A 10758-nucleotide genomic window follows, 5' to 3' on the forward strand; every position below is an offset into this window, starting at 1 on the left:
GGACGTATGTGAGGGGATTTTGAGGGAGGTGATGGAGGGAGAAAAAGAAAGATGAAGACGGGTGAAATGATGAAGGGGATGGAGTGCGCGATAGAGATGAGTGCTGTATTTCGTGCATATCACGGAGTACAGGAATAACTGATGGAGTATGCACCCCACGGAATGAGATTTTGCCCTGAAAACCAAATCTCAACGTAAATATAGGATCGCCCACGTCGAGGTCAAAACTCGCGTGACATGCATGTCCTGACGTTCAAACCTACCGACCCCACGGTTCGACACTCCCCGCAAGGGACCTTGGCACGAAGCTTGATTCTCGTCGTCGTTTGATCGCGGGATGAGCCAAGAAGTGCCGATGGGGGAGGGCAAGCAAGGGGAGTTGGCTCGCGTGGGCAGGACGCTAGCGCCGGGGTCGCCACACGTCAGCTGTTTGGCAGCCGGGTCGATTCGGGTCTAGCCTGCGAGATGAAGGCCGATATCGTCGACCTCTTTTCGGTCCGATGCTCTGGGAGGCTAAGTTGGCGTGTGCGGATGAGGGCGCTTATTTGGGATTTGGGAGACGAGGGCGGTATGGCATGGGTGTCATGGATTCAGGACAGCGACGACTGCGTGGTCACGAGGATGAGCTTGACCGAGAGAAATGTGACAACAAGGAGCTAATCTGTTTGTTTGTCTGTCCGCTCTGACCGTATAAATACATAAGTTTCCCACTCCCCAAGCCAGTCTGGGTATTAAGCAAGTCCTCTGAAAGAAAGCAAGTCTCCGCTCCGAAATCGACCCCTAACCTATATAAAAGATTCCCCATCTCGCCGCCATTAAGATTAGTAACAGCGCTTTTGGGGTTGAGAAGAAAAAACCAGTGACCACTCCAAATAGTGTACATGCAGAGTTATGCTTCAAATGTCTCTGCTTGATCCGACGAAGAAAGGTGAGCATCCCCGTTGTCGCTTCAGTCCACGGGCTCTCTCATCATCTTGGTGATGTTCTTGGTCATCTGAGAATACTTCTCCTCAAATGTCTTCTGGAACTTCTCACATGCAACCCACATGGGGTCGCCCTTCTTCCAGTATGTGTAGCAGTTGTTGAAGATCTGGCGGACGTCCGAGGCGAATGTGTCCTCATTGGTGTACTCTCCTCTGGCCATCTTAGCCTTGATGGTGTTGAGATCCATCGGGTTCTTCACTTTATCGAAGTAGTCGGGCACGCCATCCTCGGCGGGGTCGACGGGCTCCTTGAAAGGACCGACCAGACGCGTCCAGAAGCCTAGATGAAGAAATTAGCTAGAGCATTTACACAACTTTCACACGCGACTTACCAGGGCCAGAGAGCATTCTGTCAAGAAGGTCAGAGCAGAACTCAACCTTTTTCTCCGTGGTAATTTCACCGGTCGGGCCTGCAGGCATACTCCGACGCTTCTGGACCACGGGCTTCTGCTTGGGTGCCGAGGCAACAGCAGCTGCAGCGGCGGCCTTCCGGACAGGAGGAGGCGGGGCCCGGTTGTATGCCTTGGAGTTCTGAGAGGCGGGCAACGGCGCAGATGCCCTCCGGTTCTTCTTGGACTGGCGCTCCTCTTCACTGTCCTCCTCGAGGTAGTGCACGCTCTTCCTCGGAGCAGGCTCGGCAGACTGGGGGGAATTCGCTGAAGTTGGGCTTTGACCAGCGGGCAGATTCTCAAGGGAGCTCATAGCTACCACGAGCTCACTCAGAACCTCCTGGGGGAGTGACTTGGCAAACTCGGCTCTATGCTCAGAAGAGCGCATGTACTCGGCCGCCCACGACAAGAGAAGCTGCCGGATTGCGGAGCCCTCAGGAGTGTCTCTCCAGACCCGGACAAGCAGCGGAGTGGCGGGGATGTGCTGAGTGACTCGTCTACACTCAGTCATTACCTCGAGAGTCGTGTCGCAGAGGCCATCAATGCCGAGCTCATAACCCAGCTTCCAAACGCCAATGAGATCCTCGTAGGAAGGGATGGAGTCGGCATCGTCTGAGACTTGGCCAGTGAATAGAAAGTGTTGGGTCAGACCAAAGACTTCAACCGAGGTGCGGGGCAGCTTCACGATGTGCTCGATGGTGTCGGGCGCAGAGTTCTCCTTGAAGTGCTTGCGGTAGAATGACGATCTGGCACAGAGAAAGTCTTTCTGGATGCCGAAGGGCACCTCATGTGGTCCGACGAGGATGATGACGAAGATCGGATGCGGTTTCCTTCAAGATGTTAGAGAATATCAGTAGCGGCGGAAGATGAGAGACTTGCGTCCAAGAAAATGGCTCCTCTTTGACAGGCTCATTGGGAGCCTCACGAGCGACATCCTTGACGGGTTCCGACTTCTCGGTTGAGAAAGCTGGGGTGACGCCGTTGGTGGCGGCAACCAGGGCCTCTTCAGACATTCTGATATTGTGGCTGGGGAAGCTTGGAGATGGTGTCAGCTATCGACAGCAAGAAAAATCAGCCACTGCACAGCAGATGTGAAGGGTCGAATGTGAGAAAGAGTGTATATGTCAAGATTGAGATGAGTTGTCTGTGGTGGAAAAGGATTGATGGATCGCTTCGCGCAAAGTGAGGTACGCTAGGCAAGTGATTGATGGATGAAGGATTCAGACAGTTGCGACGTCTTATGAGCGAATGGTGAAGTGGTGGCCGTCTTGTCACCCGGCGTCAACAGAATACGATGCACTCGACGAAGTGCAAGCGCGATGGACGTGGCGTAAAAAGTTGATGGAAAAAAAGCTTACCTCGATGGTCCGCAGGGAGATGAGACGTGGTTGTTGAGATGCAGACCTTGATGAGAGAGCTCTGAGCGTAACGAAGTGACGATATCTCACGACCGTCGTGAACGAGAGGTTGTGTTTGAATATAATACAATTGTTCAGACAAGAGAAAATAAAAAGAGATGAGATTTGGTGATCGGCCTGCGTTGATAGATGAAGGGAAGGCGTCACGCTGAGATTTTCACTCCCTCGATCTTTCCAAACCTGAGCTCAACCTTGAGAATGAAGGTGCGACGGGTAAGTAAGCCACGGCAGTCGTTTCATGCCTTCCCTTCTGGATGGACGTGGACCGTGCGAGAGCTCTTTTCGGATCCACAGTTTCGCCATTCCGGGGAGCAGCTTCCAACCTTCCATTCCATGCATTCCCGTCCAGGTTCCCGCCCGCCTGAAAGTCTGCCATAATTACAGAGCACACAGCCACTCAAAGCAAAGGTTGGAGGTTCTTCTTGCCTGTCATCTCGTTGTCAACCAGGCACCCTGACTACCCCTTCCACGTGCGAATGGATTTAAGATGCCAACCAGACATGGTAAAGTGCAATCTCATCCACGGCAGGCGCCTTTGGACCTCTTCAGAGACGTCCAGTCACATCTCGATCCTTATCCTCGGAGCTCGCCGTAGTTCCCAACGGCAACAGTTCCCAAAAAGCTCACCGCAGACCGGCCCAAGTCCGCACCGCGCTACTGCACCCGAAAAACCACTCCGACTTTATCGCCCCGCGTCCCCAATTGACCTCTCAGGGGCCGTATCTCGAGCAGGTGGGATGCTAAAAAGATCCCCCCACAACGGCCCTGGTTGCTTCCCTGGCGGCGCAGACGACCGATCCTGTGCTTCTTCACCAGCTTCCCGATCAAGCAAAGAGCCCTTTCAATCGTTCCCAGCAAAACATGTTTACGTCGTGTCCCGTGTGGAGATGGGATTGGATAAGGCGGGAAATTTTTCAGCTGTGATGCGGAAGAGACGGCATTTGCTATAAAACGCCATGTCGCCGCTGCGAGGTGTAAATGTGAACTTGCTTGTGTGGTCAGTCGCTCTTGGCCTCTCCTGTCTCCGCCGTATTTCGCGAAGGACTTGAAGATACTCCCAATTCAAGATGACTCGAGCAATCGGTTTCCTCGCGGTCGCCGGCCTGTTGCGCAGCGCCGCCGCCGGTCTCTACCCCGGATTGACCACCGCCAACCACACCTGCGCCCTGGGTAAGGAAAATACACTGTGAGATGAAAACATGAACACTCAACTGACAACGATACAGTCGAGCCCGTTTTGTCATGCTCCTGCAACGCGGTCCCCGAGAAGGTCGACACCTGCTGCGTCGAGACCTACGGCGGTCTTGTTGTAAGTACATCCGCAAGCACGTCAATTGAGAAGTCTGAAACTAACACCGCGATGCGCAGCTTGCGACTCAGTTCTGGAACACCTACACCGGCCTCGAGAGCGAGGGGCAGAAGCTGCCCAAGGACTCGTGGGGAATCCACGGGCTCTGGCCCGACTTCTGCAACGGCTCGTACACGCAGTACTGCGACCTCAGCCGTCAATATGACCCGATCCCCTCGCCCAACACCACCACCGGCAAGCCTGATGGCACGCCCGTCCCCGCTTACAACGGCTCTTCCATTGACAACTTCATCACCCCCTTTGAGAGATTCGACCTGCTGGAGTACATGAACAAGTATGTGACCCCCCAGCGTATCATCATCAGGAATTCTAACAACAGCCAGGTTCTGGATCGCCCTCGGCACCCCCAACTGGGTCCTCTGGGCCCACGAGTTCTCCAAGCACGCCACCTGCTTCAGCACCTTCGACGTCGAGTGCTACGGCCCCAAGTACCAGGAGCACGAGGAGCTCGTCGACTTCTTCGAGACCACCGTCCACTACTACAAGGCGACCCCGACCTGGACGTGGCTCGCCGACAAGGACATCAAGCCCTCCAACGCCTCCGCCTACTCCCTCTCCGACATCCAGGCCGCCCTGACCGCCGGCCACGGCGCCGTGCCCTACGTCGGCTGCGGCGGGCCCCGCTACAACGCCACCGAGGCCGGCAAGGGCTCCCTCGACAACGGCTTCACCCAGCTCAGCGAGGCCTGGTACTATTTCCACGTCTACGGCAAGCCGCAGCGCGGTGACGGCGTCGCCGTTGGTGCCGACATCAACGGTGGAAGCATTTCGAACTGCGCCAAGGCGGCGGGTGCGGTTTGGTACTACGAGCGCTCCGAGGGATCGGTGCAGTAATAATCTCTGTTGGTAGTCGTAGGTTTTTAGTAATGAACACAATTTTAGGTGTTTTGAAGACTGCACATCAAAAGTCTTGAAAAAAAAGCGCCTTGAAACGTATCGTAACAATTGTATCCATTGAGTACATCGGGAGTATGCCAAATCAATCATTTTATGTACCACTATGACATGTTCCCCTCCAGTCCCAGGTAGCAGCATGCTCAACTCTGGGTATATCTACAAGTACAATCTTCAACCAAAGCCCCCCAACGCCTGTATGATGCGAATTAGTCCCTCAACGATGCATCTACTCGTCATCAGCCAACTCCTCGACCGCTGGCGCAACGTAACCAGCGCGCTGCGTAGGCTCAGATGCGATCTGAGTCTGGGTCGCGGTCGTCGTTGCGGAAGCGGGGGCGGGTTGGCCGGTGGAAGCAGCGAAAGCACCGCCAGCGTTCGCGACACCTGCGCCAGACGAAGAGGACTTCTTCTTCTTGCCCTTCTTGGGGTTAGGCTATTCATGGTATTAGCAAGACTGCTTATATGTCAATGGGCTGATGAATCGTGAACTTACGTCATGCCACGCCCAGACGGGCTTGAAGCTGTCGACGAACGATACGTCCTCCCAGAGGTTGGGGAAGAGCCAGAGACCCGGAGATGTGACGAAGTAGGTGATACAGAAGAGGATAACGCGGAAGATAGCCATGGCGAAGAAGAGACCTAACAAGAACAGGAAGCCCCAGCTGGAACGCAGAAGGTTAGCATCAGACCGAATCAGGAGGCTCAAGGGGGGTCATACGATAGGTAGTAAACACCAAGACGCAGCTTGAGAGGCCAGAGAGGGTAGCAGACGACGATGAAGATCAGGATAAGGGCGAGGATCGAGTATAGCTTGCGCTTGACTTGGCTGCCCTCGTAGAACCAGACGTAGTACATGTCGTCACCGGCCTCTTGTTGAGGCTCGATGCGGACGGTCCAAAGACCCTTGACACGCTTCGTCTTCTTCGGGCCGTGGTCGTGGCCCTCATGAGGGTCAGACTTGACAACTCGCAGGGCAAGCATGGACATGGGCAGCAGCTTGAAGGTGTTCTCGAGGGAAGCGCGGTCGGTAATCTCGGGGAGCTCGGGGTGCTTCTTGCGAAGCTTCTCGTATCCGGGGGACTGGAGGGCTCGGAGGGCGCGCTTGACTGTACTAATTGTGAGAAAGGGGTTCATGACTTGAACGCATATCCAGTGGAGTCATACCTCTGAACATCTCCTTGCGCTCGCCGTTGAGAATACATGTTCGGGGCTTCAAGTCCTGGCCACGGAGGAAGTTGCCCAGAGCGAGAGCGTGAGGTGTAGGAGGACCGGGTTGGATTCTACGTATACGGTCAGAACTGCAGGCAATGCGATGATCACAAGTTGGATGACTTACGGGCGAGCAACACCCTGTTGCTGCTGAGGAGGGCCATGTTGGTGCTGGTGGTTATGGTGCTCATGGTCATGGTCATGGTCATGCCCCTCACCACCCTCGCCAGCCTGTTGCTGGGCCTGCTGCTGAGCAGCTCTTTGCGCCATCATTTGCCTCTGCATGGCCTCTTGGCGCAGCTTGGCCAGGAAGTCCGGAACAGACATGCCTGCCTTTGCAGCGTCAGCCTCGATTTGCCTGCGCATCATGGCAAGCTGTTCGGGAGAAGGCTGCATAGGTCTGCCGTCCGGTCCCATGATCATGGGGCCTTGCATTGGCTGGCCCTGGGGGGGCATTGGTTGTTGCGACATGTTGAAATTGAACTGTGGTTCGACGCGACCGATGCGAGCTCGAGGAACAGTGTCCTGTGTAAGTATGCGCCGGCAAGATTGGAAAGGTCCGGATCCTGCGCCCTGGATGCGACTGTCGTGATTATCAGAGCTCGCACTCTGCGCTGTGTTTGCGGCCGGAAAAGAAACAGCAATCCGTAAGATGTGTCGGTTGCAGAAACTCGAAATTGCCGTCAACGTGCGGTCGTGGGCTTTTGGGTCTCGAGCAAAAGCGGCCCCAGCAAGCAAGCCAGGTGTTCACTTCTGGTCCAAAAAAACCGTGCAGGGGTGCAGGTCCGTCCGCGTTCATAACGGTTCGGCATTCTCTTTCTCCGGCAGCCGTTATCGATAAGCCTTACCTTACCTAAGCCACTTAGAGCCCTGGAAGGCTTGCGCTCAGACCACACTCAAAACCGTCTGACGCCCCTGTAGAAATCACGTGACTGGGTGTTCTTGGTCAGCATCTTCCAGGTCGTCTTACATAAGCGGACGGGATCCTCAGCTCCAAGCCCCCGCCTCTTCTGCCCTCCACACTGTGGCGGTTTGCCCGAGACATTTTGTCTGCGCTAGAGTAACACGAGAAGGCCTGTCGAAGACTCTCATCCACCAGTTCCCTTCACAACAGCCGATGACGAAGGACTCCGCCACGCTTTTTAAGCAACGACTCCCGGCTACTCATCCTACTTGACTCGAGTAATCACCAAGCTGGCGTTCACTTCCTTTAAATCCACCCGACGGCTGCAACCACTACGGCGAAAATTATCGCAGCGGACATCAAGTGACGCTCATTCCGTGAGGGGCTTATTATTAGAACCAAGCAAAAAAGAGGATTGAGAGGAGGCGAATGCTGCGGACCGGAGCGGAGCTGAGCTCTGCAAAGCATACCACCTGCCCGCAGCAGCTACCCACAATCATCGCGACCTGTCGCCATCGTCAACATCATCTGTCTCAAGGCAGCCAGTCGGCCTCGCCCTCCCCGTGTGCGACCCTTCAACGGCGATGCTGTCCTGCAACAGGAGGACCCCCAGGGCTGCGATGGCTGCCGTGACGGCACAGCGCATCCCTCAATCCGCCAGATAGGCTTCCCGCGTTTCCCACACCCATGCCACCCGCGGTGCCTTGCATGCTCTGATGGGCTTTGGAGCTTTTTTCATTCGTTTCCCGTCCGCTCACGTTGGAACATGTCACCGAATGACTGGGATGGCCGTGCCGTTTGGGCGACCCGGATCGGCCTACACCGCAGTGATTGGTCCGTCAGGTCAGGCCGCTTTCTCTTTTGCCCGACTGGAAACACGCACTCTCCGCGGTTTCGAAATGTCATTCAGCCGCGGCCCTGTTTGTCAATATTCTTCGACGAAGAGGGTTCGTGGGTCCTCCCCCAAAAGAGAATGACAAGGGGCGGTGACGGTGACTGGCTTTTGGAGTTGGATGACGGTTCGTGACTGGCACGAGACCCTCCTTCGGAGGGGCACTTGTGGCAAGCAACTGCTGGTCAAGCTGCCTCCGGGTAACCCAGAGCAAGGCAGAGGTGAGACATCGACTCGCTGAGCCATCGTCTTCATCTTACACGACTGGTGGAGTCCTGCAATCTGGTGCAGGATAGTGGTGTAGCGCCAGCCATCCGAATCCGCGACCACCCCAGCTTCCTAAGCGCCGGTTGGCCGGCCGTGTCGGGCCCCGTCTGCAACCCCGGCCTATCAGAACGGCCCGTCTGCATCTCAACTGCACACTTCGCCGACAACTGCCCAGGCCCTTGTCCCTCCCATGTTCCTCTCAGCTGGACCTATTAAGCAAAGCACAAGAGCAAAACCTCTGGCCCAAGGTGGGAATTTGGGAAAGGAAAATTTGCCAGGGAACGAACGCGGGTGAGCTTGGTCGGGCCCAAATTGCGTCTTGAGGGTGTGTGTATGTGTGTGTGCATCGCCAGGTGTGGTTGTGTGTGTGGGTGGGTTCTTCTCATCTTGCAGGTTGCCGTCTTGCCTCCCGCCGCTGCGTTCTCTATTATAACTCAATCGGATCACTTGGATCTTTGTTTCCTGCCGCCCTCTCTGCATCTTCCCTTTTCTGTTTCTGTCAAATCGCTGGCCGTCTTTCGTTATAATTTTTTTTTTTTTTTCACTCACTTATGCCCCCAGCGTTTTTCGGCATGAAGCATCTTGCGAAGCAGGTATGAAGGGTTTGAGTGGCATGCTTGCAGACGCCTATACGACATGGCTTTCGCCCCTCACACACTGCTGTACTTCGTTGTCAAACTGTATGGATGAAAAGCCGCGTCAAAGTGAGTCCACAGACTCCGGCCAAGTCCGGCGGGAGAGAGAGAAAACACCACACATATACCCACCGGACACTAACCCGTCCGCTTAGACACCTTTGACATTTCTGAGAAACTGCCACCCACCGTAACCCGCGACCAGCCCGTGCCCATGCCGCCGCCTTTCGCTGGCATCATGCGGAAACCTGTCGCTTCTCGTACTCAGCAGCGGCCGCAGCCGCAGCAGCAGCCGGAGAAGCCAAAAGGAATGAAGAGAAGCTTCGCATCGCTCCGGGAGCGTTTCTCTGTGAGAAAGCGATCTCGCTCAGACTCTTCCTCGCCGCGCCGGCTACATATATCGGGGCCTACCAACTTTCGCCATCTACACTCGGAGTCTTTTCAGTTTCCTCAATATACGAGTCTTCGATCTGTCGGACGCCCTCTGCCACCGCGGCCGTTGTCGAGAACACGCCCTCGTTCATTCAGGCCGCTTGAGTTGAGCATTTACGAGCCGAAGAGGGAGCTGTCGCCTATTCTGCCTCACTTCGAGATGCTTACCCCGCCACCACCTGCTCGGGTTCAGCCGAACCCGGATGACGATGTTTTTGGGCCTTCGCATGGACCGAGCTACTCTCCGATGTCTTTCCACCTACCGAGGAAGATGTCGATGTCGCCTTCGACGATGGCAATGTCGCTGACGCCGGATGACACACCGCCAAAGATCCCGCCCAAGTCAAGGGCGCGGTCGCGCACATCATCCAGCGTGGAGACAATGAAAGAGCGCATCGCTGGCGCCATGTTGGAGGTCGACAAGCTCCAGCGGGAGATCGACTTAGTCATGGAGCGTCAGAGCATTTACGCCAGCAGTCGACCTTCGACCGCTCATTCGATGGCACTGACAGCGCACGGTAAGCCAAGCTGAGTCCCAAAATTAGCAAAAAAAGTCTCATGGCGCTGACAGGATTAGACATAGACATGGATCCCATACCCACGGTCCCCGCCCTGCCACCAGCCGCACCCTCGTTCGCAGAGCGCCTCAACCCCGGCGTCGATCGCCCGCACACGGCGCCGCCCCGGCCGCCGATGCACATTCCCCACCGCGGCATGGCCTTCGCCGATGCCTCGGCCGCCTTCATCACCCCACCCCCGAGCCGCGGCAGGGAAACCCGACCGCCGCCGCCTCCTCCCCTGCCGCTCGTTCTCCGCCCGCCGCTGCGCAAGAAGAAATCCTTCTCGCGCGTGTCCAGCTGGCTGTTCCCGGGCAGCAACATGGGTGGTGCCGCGGAGCAGCACCACCGGAACGTCAGCCACGATTCCATCACCAATCTTCCCCGCCCCGTCAAGGGGCGCGAGGGCTTCTACCAATGTGTCCATGCGCCGCGGGACGGGCGCACGAGTTTTGACACGGCGTCGACTGTGTCGACGTGGGAGTCGGAAGACGGGGGCCAGACGGTCCCGACGACGTGGTCGCCCGGCAGCACCCCCGCCACCAGAGCGGAGGAGCATCCGCCGCTGGAGCGCGTCACCACGTTTGGGAAAGAAAAAGACACGGCTGGGCCTAGACGGACCAGCGTCGGCGTGGCGTTTTGAAGGAGCGGTTTTTGTGGTCTTTTATTTTGCATGATACCAAATATTGCGGGGGATGGATGGGGGGAACCATGATACCATGATGTAAATCACAGGGAAATAGAGGGATGGGGGGCGGTCTTTTGGTTTTAGCGGGATATGTATTAATGATAGTAGTGGCGCTCGG

At 56.1% G+C, this 10758-nt stretch overlaps 4 protein-coding genes across 4 annotated transcripts; 2 read left to right on the forward strand and 2 right to left on the reverse strand.

Annotated features, from left to right (window-relative positions):
• Positions 1-949: 949 nt before the first annotated feature.
• Positions 950-2306, reverse strand: CkaCkLH20_12210 (uncharacterized protein; the record flags this gene model as incomplete). The annotated part of the gene is made up of 3 exons (XM_038894923.1): positions 950-1263; positions 1316-2202; positions 2248-2306. 3 exons carry the CDS (start codon positions 2304-2306, stop codon positions 950-952), a joined length of 1260 nt encoding a protein of 419 aa, XP_038739824.1.
• Positions 2307-3857: 1551 nt separating this feature from the next.
• Positions 3858-4993, forward strand: CkaCkLH20_12211 (ribonuclease T2 family protein; the record flags this gene model as incomplete). Its single annotated transcript, XM_038894924.1, has 4 exons — positions 3858-3960; positions 4017-4099; positions 4159-4433; positions 4483-4993. 4 exons carry the CDS (start codon positions 3858-3860, stop codon positions 4991-4993), a joined length of 972 nt encoding a protein of 323 aa, XP_038739825.1.
• Positions 4994-5282: 289 nt separating this feature from the next.
• CkaCkLH20_12212 (translocation protein sec62) lies at positions 5283-6736 on the reverse strand (the record flags this gene model as incomplete). Its single annotated transcript, XM_038894925.1, has 5 exons — positions 5283-5489; positions 5550-5718; positions 5775-6162; positions 6221-6336; positions 6393-6736. The coding sequence occupies 5 exons, from the start codon at positions 6734-6736 to the stop codon at positions 5283-5285; spliced, it is 1224 nt and encodes a 407-aa protein (XP_038739826.1).
• Positions 6737-9666: 2930 nt separating this feature from the next.
• CkaCkLH20_12213 (uncharacterized protein) lies at positions 9667-10595 on the forward strand (the record flags this gene model as incomplete). The annotated part of the gene is made up of 2 exons (XM_038894926.1): positions 9667-9913; positions 9979-10595. The coding sequence occupies 2 exons, from the start codon at positions 9667-9669 to the stop codon at positions 10593-10595; spliced, it is 864 nt and encodes a 287-aa protein (XP_038739827.1).
• Positions 10596-10758: the final 163 nt, after the last annotated feature.

The sequence above is a fragment of the Colletotrichum karsti genome (assembly GCF_011947395.1).
Source record: "Colletotrichum karsti strain CkLH20 chromosome Unknown Scaffold55, whole genome shotgun sequence".
NCBI classification, from domain to species: Eukaryota; Fungi; Ascomycota; class Sordariomycetes; order Glomerellales; family Glomerellaceae; genus Colletotrichum; species Colletotrichum karsti.